The sequence below is a fragment of the Coregonus lavaretus genome (assembly GCF_964263955.1).
Source record: "Coregonus lavaretus genome assembly, chromosome: 13".
Classification (NCBI taxonomy): domain Eukaryota; kingdom Metazoa; phylum Chordata; class Actinopteri; order Salmoniformes; family Salmonidae; genus Coregonus; species Coregonus lavaretus.
In genome coordinates, this window is record NC_140000.1 from 51,930,258 (window position 1) to 51,949,374 (window position 19,117).

At 44.1% G+C, this 19,117-nt stretch overlaps 1 protein-coding gene across 1 annotated transcript in view; it reads right to left on the bottom strand.

The window, feature by feature from the left end:
• LOC311140108 (uncharacterized protein) overlaps positions 1–19,117 on the bottom strand; it is a gene marked incomplete at both ends in the record, with an annotated part of 91,070 nt that overhangs the window by 11,877 nt on the left and 60,076 nt on the right. Inside the window, 21 exons of the mRNA XM_084175045.1 lie at positions 3,533–3,586; positions 4,083–4,160; positions 9,252–9,368; positions 9,551–9,613; positions 10,084–10,146; positions 10,401–10,454; positions 10,546–10,599; positions 10,718–10,798; positions 10,926–10,961; positions 11,065–11,136; positions 11,303–11,374; positions 11,550–11,606; positions 11,691–11,726; positions 12,343–12,378; positions 12,648–12,692; positions 12,843–12,938; positions 13,025–13,096; positions 13,338–13,463; positions 14,285–14,344; positions 14,536–14,562; positions 15,256–15,291. Of these exons, the coding sequence (XP_084031171.1) occupies positions 3,533–3,586; positions 4,083–4,160; positions 9,252–9,368; positions 9,551–9,613; positions 10,084–10,146; positions 10,401–10,454; positions 10,546–10,599; positions 10,718–10,798; positions 10,926–10,961; positions 11,065–11,136; positions 11,303–11,374; positions 11,550–11,606; positions 11,691–11,726; positions 12,343–12,378; positions 12,648–12,692; positions 12,843–12,938; positions 13,025–13,096; positions 13,338–13,463; positions 14,285–14,344; positions 14,536–14,562; positions 15,256–15,291 (1,335 nt within the window). The remainder of the gene's footprint in view (positions 1–3,532; positions 3,587–4,082; positions 4,161–9,251; positions 9,369–9,550; positions 9,614–10,083; positions 10,147–10,400; positions 10,455–10,545; positions 10,600–10,717; positions 10,799–10,925; positions 10,962–11,064; positions 11,137–11,302; positions 11,375–11,549; positions 11,607–11,690; positions 11,727–12,342; positions 12,379–12,647; positions 12,693–12,842; positions 12,939–13,024; positions 13,097–13,337; positions 13,464–14,284; positions 14,345–14,535; positions 14,563–15,255; positions 15,292–19,117) is intronic.

A 19,117-nucleotide genomic window follows, 5' to 3' on the forward strand; every position in this document is an offset into this window, starting at 1 on the left:
ACTCGCTCAAGCTGTCAGGACTAACCCACAACGTTAGACACGGACACGAACGATCTGCTTGGCGTGTTGACACACTGGTGGTTTGTTGTGGCCGAGTATTGGTGCTAAACCGTGTTGTTGGAGTCCGGCATGCTAGCTGGCTGTGGCGTCTTATGACTAGGTGCCCTGGACGATTTTCACGGAAGAATACTGTACCTAGTTAGCTAGCTGAATAAACTAAGTTAGTCTATTCCTAGAAAACATTGAACCGCTGTAGTTTACAACAATTATAGTTTCAGAGGTGGAAGTTGGGAGAGTTATATTTGGGTGTTGTGGTGAGGGAGGCCCCGCTCTCTCCTTTCCCAGATGTTTAGTTCATTTCATTCCGATCTCCTTTGCATTATTGTAGCCATTTTCTGCAGCCTGTCAACTATGCCTCTGTCTATCCCTGTTCTCTCCTCTCCGCACAGGCTATACAAACGCCTCACACCACGTGGCTGCTGCCTCTCTAACCTGGTGGTCCCTGCACGCACCACCCACGTGGAGTTCCAGGTCTCAGGCAGCCTCTGGAACTGCCGTTCTGCTGCCAACAAGGCATAGTTCATCTCAGCCTATGCTACCCTCCAGTCCCTCAACTTCTTGGCGCTGACGGAAACATGGATTACCACTGAAAACACTGCTACTCCTACTGCTCTCTCCTCGTCTGACCATGTGTTCTCGCATACCCCGAGAGCATCTGGTCAGTGGGGTGGTGGCACAGGAATCCTCATCTCTCCCAAGTGGACATTCTCTATTTTTCCCCTGACCCATCTGTCTATCTCCTCATTTGAATTCCATGCTGTCACAGTCACTTGCCCATTTAAGCTTAATATCCTTGTCATTTATCGCCCTCCAGGTTCCCTTGGAGAGTTCATCAATGAGCTTGACGCCTTGATAAGTTCCTTTCCTGAGGATGGCTCACCCCTCACAGTTCTGAGGGACTTCAACCTCCCTACGTCTACCTTTGACTCATTTCTCTCTGCCTCCTTTCCACTCCTCTCCTCTTTTGACCTCACCCTCTCACCGTCCCCCCCCCCCTACTCACAAGGCAGGCAATACGCTTGACCTCATCTTTACTAGATGCTGTTCTTCTACTAATCTCACTGCAACTCCCCTCCATGTCTCCGACCACTACTTTGTATCCTTTTCTCTCTCGCTCTCCTCCAACACTACTCACTCTGCCCCTACTCAGATGGTAATGCCCCGTCGCAACCTTCGCTCTCTCTCTCCCGCTACTCTCTCCTCTTTCATCCTATCATCTCTTCCCTCTGCTCAATCCTTCTCCCTCCAATCTCCTGATTCTGCCTCCTCAACCCTCCTCTCCTCCCTTTCTGCATCCTTTGACTCTCTATGTCCCCTATCCTCCCGGCCGGCTCGGTCCTCCCCTCCAGCTCCGTGGCTTGATGACTCATTGCGAGCTCACAGAACAGGGCTCCGGGCAGCCGAGCGGAAATGGAGGAAAACTAGACTCCCTGCGGACCTGGCATCTTTTCACTCCCTCCTCTCTACATTTTCTTCATCTGTTTCTGCTGCTAAGGCCACTTTCTACCACTCTAAATTCCAAGCATCTGCCTCTAACCCTAGGAAGCTCTTTGCCACCTTCTCCTCCCTGCTGAATCCTCCTCCCACTCCCCCCCTCCTCCCTCTCTGTGGATGACTTCGTCAACCATTTTGAAAAGAAGGTTGACGACATCCGATCCTAGTTTGTTAAGTCAAATTACACTGCTGATCCTGCTCACACTGCCCTACCCTATGCTTTGACTTATTTCTCCCCTCTCTCTCCAGATAAAATCTTGCGACTTGTGACGGCCGGCCGCCCAACAACCTGCCCGCTTGACCCTATCCCCTCCTCTCTTCTCCAGACCATCTCCGGTGACCTTCTCCCTTACCTCACCTCGCTGATCAACTCATCCTTGACCGCTGGCTATGTCCCTTCCATCTTCAAGAGAGCGAGAGTTGCACCCCTTCTCAAAAAACCAACACTCGATCCCTCTGATGTCAACAACTACAGACCAGTATCCCTTCTTTCTTTTCTCTCCAAAAGTATTGAGCGTGCCGTCTTTAGCCAACTCTCTTGCTATCTCTCTCAGAATGACCTTCTTGATCCAAACCAGTCAGGTTTCAAGACTGGTCATTCAACTGAGACTGCTCTACTCTGTGTCACGGAGGCTCTCCGCACTGCTAAAGCTAACTCTCTCTCCTCTGCTCGTGTCCTTCTAGACCTGTCTGCTGCCTTTGATACTGTGAACCATCAGATCCTCCTCTCCACCCTCTCCGAGCTGGGCATCTACGGCGCGGCTCACTTTTGGATTGCATCCTACCTGACCGGTCGCTCCTACCAAGTGCCGTGGCGAGAAGCTGTCTCCGCACCACGTGCTCTCACCACTGGTGTCGCCCAGGGCTCAGTTCTAGGCCTTTTCCTATTCTCGCTATACACCAAGTCACTTGGCTCTGTCATATCCTCACATGGCCTCTCCTATCATTGCTACGCAGACGACACACAACTAATCTTCTCCTTTCCCCCTTCTGATAACCAGGTGGCGAATCGCATCTCTGCATGTCTGGCAGACATATCAGTATGGATGACGGATCACCACCTCAAGCTGAACCTTGGCAAGACGGAGCTGCTCTTCCTCCCGGGGAAGGACTGCCCGTTCCATGATCTCGCCATCACGGTTGACAACTCCGTTGTGTCCTCCTCCCAGAGTGCGAAGAGCCTTGGCGTGACCCTGGACAACACCCTGTCGTTCTCCGCTAACATCAAGGCGGTGACCCGATCCTGTAGATTCATGCTCTACAACATTCGGAGAGTACGACCCTGCCTTACACAGGAAGCGGCACAGGTCCTAATCCAGGCACTTGTCATCTCCCGTCTGGATTACTGCAACTCGCTGTTGGCTGGGCTCCCTGCCTGTGCCATTAAACCCCTACAACTCATCCAGAATGCCGCAGCCCGTCTGGTGTTCAACCTTCCCAAGTTCTCTCACGTCACCCCGCTCCTCCGCACACTCCATTGGCTTCCAGTTGAAGCTCGCATCTGCTACAAGACCATGGTGCTTGCCTACGGAGCTGTGAGGGGAACGGCACCTCCGTACCTTCAGGCTCTGATCAGTCCCTACACCCAAACGAGGGCATTGCGTTCATCCACCTCTGGCCTGCTGGCTCCCCTACCTCTGCGGAAGCACAGTTCCCGCTCAGCCCAGTCAAAACTGTTCACTGCTCTGGCACCCCAATGGTGGAACAAGCTCCCTCACGACGCCAGGACAGCGGAGTCACTCACCACCTTCCGGAGACATTTGAAACCCCACCTCTTTAAGGAATACCTGGGATAGGATAAAGTAATCATTCTACCCCCCACCTTACCCAACCCCACCCCCCCAAAAAAAAAAAATTGTCAAGTGGTTATCCCACTGGCTATAAGGTGAATGCACCAATTTGTACGTTGCTCTGGATAAGAGCGTCTGCTAAATGACGTAAATGTAAATGTAAATGTGTATAAGTAAGATGCACTTACAGAGAGTCCAGGTTCCCCTTTCTCTCCCTTTAGTCCCTCTTTTCCAAGCTCTCCCTGGAAAAGACACACTGGTTATTATCACAGCAATTATTACTGTCAACCAGCCTAGGGACAGTAACTCCCATTAGGTATTGATACATTAACAACAACATATGTGTGAGTGCTGTCCTTTACAAAAAAATATTTCGGTTTTGAAACTGCAGTAAAAGTGCAGTAACTGCCGTAAACTGTGATATTTTGGACACAGTAATTGCAGAATAACTGCAGTGTACTGCAGTTGAACTGCAGTGTACTGCAGTTGAACTGCAGTTCTACTGCACACTAACTGCAGTTACACTGCAAAATTACTGCAGTAAAAAAAATGTATTGTGGACGCAGTATTTGCAGCATACTACAGTTCTACTGCACTCTAACTGCAGTTCTACTGCACTCTAACTGCAGTTTTACTGCACTCTAACTGGAGTTATACTGCACTCTAACTGCAGTTATACTGCACTCTGGCTGCAATAGTTTTTGCTAAGGGATGTGTCTGGTCTGGGAAGTAGCTTACACTGCCTCCTCTTTGTCCTGGAGTTCCAGGTGGTCCTGTCTGACAAGGCTTCCCTCTGCCTCTCCTGCCCCTCTCTCCCTGGGACAACAACACAGTCAAATTGAGAACGCACTTACTCACACAGGTGCTGAGCATGCTAGCAAGTCCACGTACATGTGCGCTCACAGGCACATGCACAAACAGGCAGGCACAGATAGGCACACACACAGACAGACACACTTACACACACACTCTCTCACATATAAATACAAACCAACAACATCCTTCACTCTAAATTCCATTTTACAAAAATTGTATACTATTATAAGAGGAACACATACTTCCCTACTACGTACTTCCCTACTACGTACTTCCCTACTACGTACTTCCCTACTACGTACTTTCCTACTACGTACTCCCCTACTACGTACTTCCCTAAAACGTACTTCCCTACTACGTACTTCCCTACTACGTACTTCCCTACTACGTACTTCCCTATTACGTACTTCCCTATTACGTACTTCCCTACTACGTACTTTCCTACTACGTACTCCCCTACTACGTACTTCCCTAAAACGTACTTCCCTACTACGTACTTCCCTACTACGTACTTCCCTACTACGTACTTCCCTATTACGTACTTCCTTACTACGTACTTCCCTACTACGTACTCCCCTACTACGTACTTCCCTACTACGTACTTCCTTACTACGTACTTCCCTACTACGTACTTCCTTACTACGTACTTCCCTACTACGTACTTCCCTACTACGTACTTCCCTACTACGTACTTCCCTATTACGTACTTCCCTACTACGTACTTCCCTACTACGTACTTCCCTATTACGTACTTCCCTACTACGTACTTTCCTACTACGTACTCCCCTACTACGTACTTCCCTACTACGTACTTCCCTATTACGTACTTCCTTACTACGTACTTCCCTACTACGTACTTCCCTACTACGTACTTCCCTACTATGTACTTCCCTACTACGTACTTCCCTACTACGTACTCTCCTACTACGTACTTCCCTACTATGTACTTCCCTACTACGTACTTCCCTACTACGTACTCTCCTACTACGTACTTCCCTACTACGTACTTCCCTACTACGTACTTCCCTACTACGTACTTCCCTACTACGTACTTCCCTACTACGTACTTCCCTACTATGTACTTCCCTACTACGTACTTCCCTACTACATACTTTTCTACTACATACTTCCTTACAACGTAGTTGCCTAACTAAAGCTCAACCCGATCATTAGGCTTATCTTGCCTCACTTCTCTCCTATCAACATCAACAGGCTACTAATTGTGGCTGAAAGGAGTTATTAACATAGAGGTTTGGATAGCGTTCCCGCCGCATCAGAAATTAGACCCATTTCTGTGTCTTAATTATGCCTCTATTCTCTTCCTTCCTATGCGTTGCTAGACATTGGAATGTAGTCTCCTGCCTGTCTATCTATCTGACAGCCATTCTGATAGGTGGACAATGTGCCTGCTGTAATCAGGCTTGTTTCATCTCATCATGACGTTGTCTGGTTCTTTTTTTATTGTTGTAACTTTTGTGGAAAGTGGATTTTTTAAGGTGCACTGTGACTGGGCAAAACTGGGTTCTGGGGTTGGTTGGGCTGGGGTTGTTATTGTTGTTGTTGTTGTTATGCATGCATGAAGGACATAGACAGACAGTCAGACAGACAGACAGACATACAGACAGACAGACTGAGCCAGACACATACACAGACATACACAGACAGACACACAGACACACAGACACACGGACAGACACACAGACACACGAACAGACAGAGTACACACAAAATTCTGCTTCCATGACACCAATATACAATAGGTTACCGGAAGCAAGGTTACTATAGTTTGGTGATTTAAGATTAGTTTTTTATTTCTATTAGTTTTTAGATTTTTTTTGAAATTCTGTTTAGTTTCAGTTCGTTTTCAGACTTGATTGACTAGTTTTTATTTAGTTTCAGTTTGATAAAAACCTTTCTATGTCGTTTTTAGATGATTTCGTTTCAGTTTTAGTGTTAGTGTTAGGGACAGAAAGTGGCCAATGGAAGGCTAGCCATTAGGCCTATAGTTCGTTTTTTGGGGATGTCACTTCTTGCCACTGGGGGGCAGTAAGATGATGGCCAGGACCATAGACTTGGATAAACATAACATCCCTGTATCTGTGTCATGATGGCGTCTGTGTCAGGAAGGACAGCCCTCACAGACGCCATCATGAAATAGTCCATTTTCTTCTTCACTAGTAAAATGAATTGGCTGATCCCTCCTGATGACCCAGCTGTCACCACTCCAACCGGGCCATCAGGTCATGCCAAATCAAAATGTCGAAAGTCCTCAATGGCGCTGCCCATGTACAGTGGGGAAAAAAGTATTTAGTCAGCCACCAATTGTGCAAGTTCTCCCACTTAAAAAGATGAGAGAGGCCTGTAATTTTCATCATAGGTACACGTCAACTATGACAGACAAAATGAGAAAAAAAATCCAGAAAATCACATTGTATGATTTTTTATGAATTTATTTGCAAATTATGGTGGAAAATAAGTATTTGGTCAATAACAAAAGTTTCTCAATACTTTGTTATATACCCTTTGTTGGCAATGACACAGGTCAAACGTTTTCTGTAAGTCTTTACAAGGTTTTCACACACTGTTGCTGGTATTTTGGCCCATTCCTCCATGCATATCTCCTCTAGAGCAGTGATGTTTTGGGGCTGTCGCTGGGCAACACAGACTTTCAACTCCCTCCAAAGATTTTCTATGGGGTTGAGATCTGGAGACTGGCTAGGCCACTCCAGGACCTTGAAATGCTTCTTACGAAGCCACTCCTTCGTTGCCCGGGCGGTGTGTTTGGGATCATTGTCATGCTGAAAGACCCAGCCACGTTTCATCTTCAATGCCCTTGCTGATGGAAGGAGGTTTTCACTCAAAATCTCACGATACACGGCCCCATTCATTATTTCCTTTACACGGATCAGTCGTCCTGGTCCCTTTGCAGAAAAACAGCCCCAAAGCATGATGTTTCCACCCCCATGCTTCACAGTAGGTATGGTGTTCTTTGGATGCAACTCAGCATTCTTTGTCCTCCAAACACGACGAGTTGAGTTTTTACCAAAAAGTTCTATTTTGGTTTCATCTGACCATATGACATTCTCCCAATCCTCTTCTGTATCATCCAAATGCACTCTAGCAAACTTCAGACGGGCCTGGACATGTACTGGCTTAAGCAGGGGGACACGTCTGGCACTGCAGGATTTGAGTCCCTGGCGGCGTAGTGTGTTACTGATGGTAGGCTTTGTTACTTTGGTCCCAGCTCTCTGCAGGTCATTCACTAGGTTCTGGGATTTTTGCTCACCGTTCTTGTGATCATTTTGACCCCACAGGGTGAGATCTTGCGTGGAGCCCCAGATCGAGGGAGATTATCAGTGGTCTTGTATGTCTTCCATTTCCTAATAATTGCTCCCACAGTTGATTTCTTCAAACCAAGCTGCTTACCTATTGCAGATTTAGTCTTCCCAGCCTGGTGCAGGTCTACAATTTTGTTTCTGGTGTCCTTTGACAGCTCTTTGGTCTTGGCCATAGTGGAGTTTGGAGTGTGACTGTTTGAGGTTGTGGACAGGTGTCTTTTATACTGATAACAAGTTCAAACAGGTGCCATTAATACAGGTAACGAGTGGAGGACAGAGGAGCCTCTTAAAGAAGAAGTTACAGGTCTGTGAGAGCCAGAAATCTTGCTTGTTTGTAGGTGACCAAATACTTATTTTCCACCATAATTTGCAAATAAATTCATTAAAAATCCTAAAATGTGATTTTCTGGATTTTTTTTCCTCAATTTGTCTGTCATAGTTGACGTGTACCTATGATGAAAATTACAGGCCTCTCTCATCTTTTTAAGTGGGAGAACTTGCACAATTGGTGGCTGACTAAATACTTCCCCCCCCCCCACTGTAAACACAGGCTTTTGGCCATTAGAGTACTCCATACAACTCCGTGGCCAGGACATAGGTTTGGTTAGGTGTAAATTATAAATCAATCCTATTGTGAATTGGATTGGAAGGATAAGTGCCTAGACTGGTGCAAGAAATATTGTGGAAGGAAACTCATGTTTACACCAATCCCTTTGCTTTTTTAACTTTAGTAGAAGAAGAATCAAGTACCTGTACCTTTATCTGACACAAAAACTACAAATTAAGTCATGATACATTTGACATTTTATATCTATGTAATATTAAACATGTATCACTGACTAACCCCTTCAAATATGGCTAATAAAAACAGCTGCAACAGCAGCAAAAACATAAGCAATACAACACTTATCCACAAACCTATCAGTTCACAGCCAGCCAGCTTGTGTGTGTGTGTGTTTGTTTCTGTTCAAGCAAACAAGATTTTCTGGTTTATCTTCAAGAGAGGTGTTCATTTGATGACAGTTGTCCACAGACAGAGAATATTCTCTCCACAAACACTTGGGATGCAGGTGCAGAAACCAGATCTAGTGCCACAGAGCACAGCTTTGGATAAACAGCCATTTGCCTGCCAGAACTGGAGAGGTGACTCTGTAAACATGCCCTCCTTTACCTCTTCCAGGTATTTCCCCATCTCACACGGGGCACTTCATGCCTTGTTGGATTGAAGTTGGCTGCCATTCAGTATGCATGCGAAGCGCTCATGCAGTGACTTCAGGAGGACCTGTGCCAACTGTTTTGCAACAGTAGTTGACTGCAAGTGTGCCTCAAGGTTGAGAAGGCACAGTACCACATCAGTTTGGCTGTCAGTTTGAAGTTGGTCGGTATGTATTGCGAACGGCTCCATTAACTTCACAAGCTGTCCTTGCTTGGCCCAGTCACGCTCCGTGCTCGCCCTTGGATTTCTTCCCTGTTAGCTAGTGATAGCTAGTGATAGTGATGCACAAGCTAGGCCTATAACCACCAGATTCAGAACCTCGAAAACTCAATTTTAAATTAGTTTTGCCCCAAAATTAGAAGAAAAATAAACTATTTTAGTTAGTTTTGCAGGCAAAGATAATAGTTTCAGTACAGTTTAAGTTTTTCAAATATTTTTATTTCAATTTACTAAATAGTTTTTCCAATTTTAGTTTTTATTTTAGTTTCAGTTTTCATTTACTATAATAACCTTGACCGGGAGGCAACCTCAATCTACCTTGGTTCCTGTCTCTCCCTTGGACCCATTACTTCCTGGTCGCCCCTCCGCTCCATCACTTCCTGGTGTCCCTGCTGACCCCTTAAACCCAGGGAACCCTGGGAAACCAGTGGTGCCCTGCACAAGACAGGGACAACATGAATGGTGCATGATGGGAGAAAAACATAATGCTTCAAGAACTATATGAATATTTCCACATTCCTCTGTAGTACGTAGAATATGAATAGTAATAATTTCAACGAGCGATTGTATTCTATCGGTCTAATAAAGGCAGATATTTACATGTGATTTGAACCAACCTTCTCTCCTTTCAGTCCTGGGGCTCCCTCTACTCCATTGATACCCTCGTTCCCTTTTTCCCCCTACACATCAACACAACACATCAACACATCAACACAACAATACATCAACACAACACATCAACACAACACAACACATCAACACATCAACACAACACATCAACACATCAACACAACACATCAACACAACACAACACATCAACACAACACATCAACACAATACATCAACACATCACATCAACACAACACATCAACACGACATATCAACACAACACATCAACACATCACATCAACACAACACATCAACACAACACATCAACACAACACATCACAATCAACACTTTTCAGAAGATTAGTGAGAATGATTTTGATTTGTGTGTGTATATAAATAATTAATAAATAATTAGGTGGGTGCTTATATTTGTCCTGTTTCACATATACAAGTGTGTATGTGTGAAATGGAAATGTTTTTCTTGCATATCCCAACCCCATCAGACACCCTTGGAGATTGGAATTACTGTGTTTGTGCTTACCTTCCGTCCTGTGAGTCCATTGATCCCTGGAAGTCCTGGGGTTCCAGGAATCCCCATCTCTCCCTGTGTCAAACAACGATTAAATACTTCAATTTCCACTGAAACTGTGTCTGAAACTGTGCAACCATTGACCATAGTTTGACAGTGACCTATTAGGTCAGAGGATTGAACAGTATACTAAATTGTATCCAGCGTGTGGCAGCTAGTTGCCACTACTGTAAACCTTGACTTTTGTGGGTGAGTGGTACTGACGATGCTTCCTGGAGCACAATGTGTTGTTGTGATCATTGTATTGATTCCCACAGCAGGCAACTAACCTTTTCTCCATCAAGCCCAGTGCTTCCTATGCGTCCAGGTAGGCCTCGGAATCCCTGTGCAACAACCACAACCAAGAGTTACCTTTGATCATTGCATTACCATCTCATTACTAACATGCCTAATACATTATGATCAAGCCCTCACCTTCTCTCCTGTCTGCCCAGTATCCCCCGGTAAACCAGGTTCACCTCTGTCACCCTAGGAATAGAATATCAGAATGGAACAGAATAGAATGACTGTATAATGATTCACAACATAACAGATGACAGGTTCTATTTGTCTCTAATTTCTATGCTCTATGCCACACTCTCCTCACCTGATCTCCCTTCTGTCCCTGGAGTCCCATGTCTCCTTTGGCTCCTGTGGCTCCGTCCAATCCATCGTCCCCATTACGACCCTGTGACAACAACAAGCCAATCAACAAAGCCTGTTTTTGACCACATTCCACGCCACCATAGTATATATACAGTTATACTGATCCTGTTTATTTGGACACTGTTAAAGTGTGTCAGATAAATACCCACCACTTCTCCATTGACTCCAGGCTCGCCAGTATCTCCCTGGAAGCACAGAACAACAGTGAGCATACACGTAGCAGCATAGATCTGATAACAGTGGTTCCATGTAGCCTGTAGATTGATACATGCTGTATTTCCTACGGACCTTCTGGCCCACTGGTCCGCGGACCCCAAACAGCCCCATGGCTCCTTTGGCCCCTGCTTCTCCTTTGAGGCCCTTCGGATGGAGAGCAAAAAGCTGAACGTTAGAACAGTACGTGCTTTGGCTTCCATGTTATGGATAATGTATTTTCTCTTTCTGTTGGTGTTTGACTCTCTTTCTTTAAATCTATTAACAATCTTTCTTTCTCTCTTTTTTCCACATAAAATTTTATTTCATGCACTTTGAACCCCGGGGGCCCGTCCTCTCCCTTCTCGCCTTTATCTCCATCGAAACCTGGGGAGCCTCGCTCTCCCTAAAACAAACAAACATAACAGATAAACAGCCTCTTCAGCGGGAAAACACACAATGTGAAAATGCAAAAGCTATCTCTCTAAAATAACATTTTTTTTAAGGAGGATTGCTCTAGAACATAAATTAGCATTCAAAATACATTTTGGGGGACTTGTTTTCGGGGACTTGTTTCTCACCCCTTCTCCTTTTAAGCCCTTGTAGCCTCTGGGTCCCTGGATTTGGAGAGGGCTTCCCTAAACATAAAGAAGGTACATCATGTATTAATGAATCATGCACAAAACACTCTTAGTGTAGTACTTATGTCATGTATACCTCACCCTCTCTCCTTGTACTCCTGCTAAACCTCTGTCACCCTGTGAAAATATATTATGTCAGTAGGTATTTTATGAAAGGAATCAATGGCTTATAACATTCATACTATGATTGATTGATTGATTTACAGTGTTTGTATTTTAGTGTCATACACCAAATGGTGCCCAGCCTGCATGAGTCTATGAGATAGTATTTATTTGAAGTCTGTGTGTAGAAAACACAAACTATATACTATATGCCTGTATCAGGTAGTTACATATAAAAATGGACTCTTCATGTTCATTCTCCACATCCCTATATACACACAAAAATCAACTGAAGTTAATTGAAATAGACTGGCCACATGGTGAGTGTTGAAACATGTTTAAAAAATAGGGTTCTAAAGAGGGTTTGAAGAGACAGAAGTGACACTTCAATAGAACGAGCAGAGAATTTGACTGAACTCTGAAACACCGGGCTGTCAAAACCATCTTTAAAACTATCTCTAAAGTAAAAGTATCTAAATTATCTGGAGAACCTGAGTGGATGTATGAGTGTATGAAAATCTAAAATCTAAAAGTATTTAGTAAGACCCACTCAATCGCACCTTATTATAATTATTTCACAGAATAGTCTACCAAAATTACCATGTCATCAAAGAAGTAACCGTCAACCTACCTTTGCTCCTTTGCTGCCCGGGAAGCCCTTTGGACCCTAAGTAAAATAGGTCAAGGGTCAAGGTAGCTATGTAACAAATTTCCTTAACTACATGACTGTACCAGAGGAGGCTGGTGGGAAGAGCTATAGGAGGATGGGCTCATTCTAGTGGCTGGAATGTTATCAAACACATAACATCTGGAAACCACATTTGACGGCGTTCGATTTATTGCATTCCAGCCATTAAAATGAGCCATCCTTCTAAGCTTCTCCCACCAGCCTCCTCTGGACTGTCCATATCATGAAAGGTGATGATGTTAACTCACAGTGTGTCCTGGGGCTCCTATGACTCCTGCAGTGCCCTTTTCACCCTGTCACAAACAAAAACACATCACAAATATAAAAATGGTGCATGTTGTGCCATCCTGTTGTTACTGCGTCATGATGAGCAGCTTTTCTATCTTTTACAATGCTGCCAAGAATCTATCTCTGAGGTCATGAAGCCCATTGTTCCGTCTCACCCTGCGACCTGTGATCCCAACCACACCCCTGACGCCTGGTTCCCCCGGGATACTGTCGCCCTTATCTCCTTTCGTCCCAGGTAGACCAGGTGGACCCTTTAGTAAACAGAAAACATCCATTATGTTACATGATAACCATAGGAAGGCAAACAATGCCTAGGGCAAGTTATATTTCTCCATACCTCTATTCCAGGTTTCCCTTTAGTTCCTGGAGTCCCGGATGATCCGTTCTTACCCCTTCTACCCCTGTCCCCCTACAGATGAACAAAAACAGTAAGAAAACATCATGCTTTATAACAATTATCTTCCTACTTAGTAGGCAGTATTTTTGCCCTTTGAAAACATATCTTTGTTCTGGCTTTCTGGTTAGTGCTGAATTTGACATAAATTGGGCGGCAACATTTTTTGGACCACACGATCTGACCAGGAAATAGGCTAAAGCTACAAGGCCTGGAGTTTCTTATAACTAAAACTACAAGGCCTGGAGCTCCTCACCTCTCTCCCCGCCTCTCCTGGGTCTCCTGGTAGGCCCCGCAGACCCTGAAAACCTGAGATACCAGGGTTACCACGGACACCCTGAATACCCTGCGCTCCAGAGGGACCCGGTTCACCAGGCTCACCCTGACAGAGGGAGAAGGACAGACATGCAGACACAGACAGAAAGAGAGACAGAGAGAGACAGACAGGCAGACATAGAGATAAAGAGACAGAGATAGATAGATAGAGAGAGAGACAGACAGACAGACAGACAGACAGACAGGCAGGCAGGCAGGCAGGCAGGCAGGCAGGCAGGCAGGCAGGCAGGCAGGCAGGCAGGCAGGCAGGCAGGCAGGCAGGCAGGCAGGCAGGCAGGCAGGCAGGCAGGCAGGCAGGCAGGCAGGCAGGCAGGCAGGCAGGCAGGCAGGCAGGCAGGCAGGCAGGCAGGCAGGCAGACAGACAGACAGACAGACAGACAGACAGACAGACAGACAGACAGACAGACAGACAGACAGACAGACAGACAGACAGACAGAAGGAGAGAATGAGAGAATGAGAGACAGAGGGACAAAGATAGAAAGTGATTATTTCTATTTTTATCATTGCTCTAATTACTGCACTGGTATCATTTAAATGATAATTCCCTTGCAGTTATTAATTCCATACGTTTTAGTGTTTTGGTTTGTAAATGGAAGATAACAACAATTCACAAATTAATTGAAAGAGAAAGAGAGACAGAAGGACAATCACAGAGAGAGGGGGGCGGGACAGCAAATAGGAGACAGGTAAGGACAGTGTTGGTATTTCTCCAGCAGCTACTGAAGTTCAGTGTTTCCTCTAGACTATTGTATCTCCATAGCAACAATCAGGCCCTCAAGTGACAAAATTGTCAATTGAAGCCAGTTAAAGCTAAATCGTTTTAGACTAAGCAGGGGGCAGAGCTTAGTGATGGTGTGGGAGTCTACCTTAGTTCCGGGTGGACCAGCCTGTCCCACAGGACCTCTGTGGCCAATACCTGGCTCACCCTAAAAGCACAACAACACAATAATGGCAATTAGATACGTTTCATTTGCAAATATACAGTACAGTGTGCAGGAGTCCTTCTAGTTAGATATATCAATAAATACAAATACTTAAATGTTCACAACATGACTGCTTAAAAATACCTTGGGTCGGGCTTTGCTCTGTCACATTACTGAATTCGAAAAGCATTTACCTTGTGTCCTTTTTCACCAAGTTCCCCCTTGTACAACAAAGAGAATTGTCAACAAATGAGTTACAAAGTGATTGTCGGAGAGAAAAAAAGTCCATTGAGTTTTTCAAGGATATCTTTTGTATCGACGCCACCAACTAACAGACAGAATTATTAATACCACATTATTAATCCACTGCGTCATGAGGGGATCAGAAATAGAACTCTGGGGACATCAAAGACCAACATTCTGTCTGAGCTTATAGGGGAAGATGTGGGTAGGTAGGTAGGTGTGTGTGTGTGTGTGTGTGTGTGTGTGCATGTGTGAGACACTGATAATGAGATGTGGGTAGAAGGGGAGCGATGACACGTTTGATGTTGTGACCTGGTGACATTGTATAGTGACGTAAGGACAGACTGGGTTGAAATTACATTAAGGTACCCTTTATCAAAGGTTTGCATTGATTTATAAGAGAGTTACAGACTATAAAACAAGTAGTTCTCGTCATTTTGGTGCTTGTGATACTGTAGTAAAGATGGTGTGAATTGTCTGCCATGCACAGGGTATCACTGATCAACAAATTAATAATATATTGTCACAAACGTCTTATACACCCTTAACAAACTATTTATAAAGGGTTCCTTATTGCAACGTGGTACTGTAGAGATATGGGGGCCGATCCAGGACATTGTTATTTCACTCCATTTGAAGACACTTATTATTTGAAAATGATTGGTAGTCACCTTGGGTCCCTGAAGTCCATTTTCACCGGGTGCACCCTTTAGAAAACAGAAGGAACCACTCAAAAAGGAACACAAAAAGGAGTTTGATAGAAATACGTGTTAGATGACGATAACAGAACAGCCGTTTTTATCATGTCATCTTCACAGGACTTAGATTGAGGGATGTGTGTGAGTTTACCTTCAAATAGTCCCATTCTGGCCCTGGATAGGGTCTTCCTCCTCCTTCCTCCTCATACTCTTCTTGTCTTCCTCTCTCTCTTTCCATTGCCTGCCTCCGTCTCTCCCACTCCTCTCTCTCCCTGTCCAGGTCTCTGCCTCCCTCCATCTCTGTTCTCTCCCACTCCTCTCTCTCCCTGTCCAGGTCTCTGCCTCCCTCCATCTCTGTTCTCTCCCTCTCTAGTTCACTCTCCCTCTCCATTTGCAGATCTCTCTCCTTTTCCATTTTCTCCCTCTCTAGTTCTCTCTCCCTCTCTATTTTCGCTCTTTGCAACTCCAGTTCTGCTTCCCTCTCTCTCTCCATCTCCATCCTCTCTCTCTCCATCTCCATCCTTTCCCTCTCTCTCTCCCTCTCGTATTCACCGTCTTCCTCCGTGTCCCACTCAGAGTCGCCACTTCTCTCCTCCTCTCCCTCTCTTTCTGCATCATGGTATATCTCTCCTTCCATCTCTTTTCCTTTCTGTTCCACCATCCCCCCCTCTCTCTGTCTTTCCCATTGTGTCTCTTCCTCCTCCTCTGCTGCTATGGGTTCTTCTCTCTCTCCCTCCATCTTCATCTCTCTCTCTCCATCTCCATCCTTTCCCTCTCTCTCTCCCTCCATCTCTGTTGGTGTCTCCCAGTCTCTTTCTGTCTCATAGTCGACATCCCTCTCTGTATAGGATTCAGGGTCAGGCTGAGGGTCTCTGTTTTCTTGTTTCTGTCTCTTGGACCACAAATAAAAAATGGATCGGTTTATTGATTGATTGCTTGATTCATTGGACAAAAATAGCAATTGAATTATATGGATTTATTTTGATGCTCAAAACTACAGTCCTTCCGTTGGGCAATTCACCAAGATGTTTTGGCTGAGCAACACTTACATTTAATTTCTTGGGACCTCTTGCTCCCGACTGTGACTTTAAAAACAGAAAGAGGGAATGGTCAGACATTGTTTGCATTGACCGTGAAATAACTTCTCTGAACCCATTTCCTGTGCCATTCCCTCCATGCTAACTGTTGATTTGATAACAACCTATGAGTAGTTGATATCATTGTAATAGAAAAATATCCAGAGTAAATCAATCTATTTACTTTTTGTCCGTCATGATATCGATTTCTTCCTCCGGCAGTTCCTGGCATGTATGCCTGAAACAGCAAATTTTCCAATGTTTCTGGCAATTGCCATTGTTTTCCAAAAATGAGGAACCCTTACAATGTATTTGAATGGTAAATCATATTTTTTCAGTGTACTTACCATGTAATCAGGCCAGGGGGCGCTCTTCTTTACTCTGACCCGGACATGAGATGGGCTCCCCTGCCAATTCCCAAAACCACTTCATGAGTCATTGATCATAAGTCATTGATGTGCCATTACCACTGTGGGGAGTTCCCATGGTGGTTGGCCTACAGCCTTAGTGTTCCACTTTGTGTGTGCATGTGCATGTGCACATTCCTGGACCAAGTGTATATGTCCCTTCAGATTATGATGTATCAGAAATGGATTACAGGCTAATGTTAGATGAAAGAAGACACAAAGACTTTTGAACATTTGAACATTTACTTACATGCACACAGAGAGGTTAAATACAAAGAGAGAACTTTATACCATCAACATTTCACCAGTGGAAACAGGTTTGAATACTATATATTCTGAAGAATATGATGGAAACACATTTCATTGAAAAAGTAGTAACTAATACAGAAAATAAACAAAATACAATCTATTTCCATGTTTTCAATAAATAAAGTTTGGTCGAGGAATTGATAAGCAGCGATACACTGAAATCATCAGAATATGGTTGAAGAAATTATGAGGAGGTAAAAAGTGTTGTAATACTGAAGCGACAGAGAGAAGCTATACTATAGCTTAGGTCCAATGTAAAATGTTGAACTTATTTAATAAATAAATTAGTTTATGCAAAGTCAACGCTAAAATAACACTTACATCTGATGGAATAATTGTATTCGTCCAATAATCATTATATAAGACACTGACTTGATTTAACTTAGCTTTACCTATGTATAGTTCATCTTTTAGGTACTTGGATTAGGTATAAGACACGATTCTGGTCATAGAAGTGGCATTGGACAAGTGACATTGGACGAATGACATCATCATTGCGCGACGAAAAGATGTCCCTCCTCATGTTATGCTGGTCAGGTTCAGGGTAGACTGCTCCTCACCAGCAATACACTTCACTTCACAGTTTATACAAACTCTCCGTGCTTACAAATCTACAGTCTCAATCTTTGTGGATTTAGGAAAGGTCCTGTGTTAAAAAAAAGTAAACAAAAAAAACCAGAAAAAACTCTTTAATCAGTTTGCTTGTGTATAAATTCACTCATGAAGAGTTCATATTTTGGTTGCAGCTCTTGACATTCCCATTCAGGCAAAGTTCAGAGGTCATGCTCAGTGCATGCTGGTATATGGACGTCTTCCATTGCAAGTTGGCCCAGTTGTGTCCAATCTTTAAATACTTTTTTATAATGCTGGCCTTGTTTAAAATTACAATTCAAATTGTGGTACCCTTTGCACTGGTGAAATGTTCACGGTTGTTAATAAGAGGAAAGATCACCATATTCATGCACCCACAGTCCAACGGAGGCATGCATGGACTGAAGCATGGTTAGTAAAGATGAATAGAAGTCTAGGTGTGTCCATTTACACCCCATATCCCTCATGATCATGGTTAGTAAAGAGCCAGGTAGAATCACAAAGTCAGTCACAGACTTACCTTCTCTGTTTCTTCCATTGTGCTGTGAAGGATAGGTGTGGTGAATTCCCCCTGCTTTGGAACAAAATGTAGCATGTTTCAAGAACTATATATAATACAGCAAACACACAGCAACATGTCACATATCCATGTCGCAGCCTTCTACCACTCAACTCAACATGGTGCTGGCTCTGCTTGCCACAGTTTGCACTTTACAAAGTATCTCAGGAAAAGAGCTCCAGATTCATACCTTTTCTCTGTCTCCTGGTGACTGGGATGGATATGGACCTAAAGTTGTCAGGCCACCCTGTAAGAAACATGGACATATAATCAGTAATGACCACTATTGGACAGAATGCTGTATCTGCATTTCCTGGTTCAAAGGTCAAAGTGAAAATTAAATGTTTCACTATCCGTTGTCTGTACTATCATTTGTCTATATGTAGAGATACAGGGGCAAAGAAAAAGTGCTCACCTCTTTGCTCATTCCATGTAGTGTGCTTTCTGTTGTGATTTCAAACTCCTCTTGCTCGTCCACTGACAGTAAGGGATCATCTGTGGAATCCTGTTCCAAAAATTAAGAAAAAAACTATATAAACATAAACATTCCATTCTAAAAAACTTTACGAACGTCACAAAATAATAATAATACTGGTGAGTGAGACAGTTGTCTGAGTTCGACACGCAATCCACAATTAATACCCGGTGTGGTGTGTCATCAATACCCTGGCATACAATCATAAACTAATACATTCCTAGTTGTTCATTATTTTCAGGGAAGTGGGTGGGGACCCTAATCAACTATATACATCTATGTGGGAGAAAATATTACTTCCTCATTTTGTCTCTAGAGATGTACGCATGCAAGGTCAACTACACACCCTCTTCATGAATGTGTGTGATTGACTCATTAATAAATGTATTGCATCGGAGTAATAGAGTTTGCAGCTACC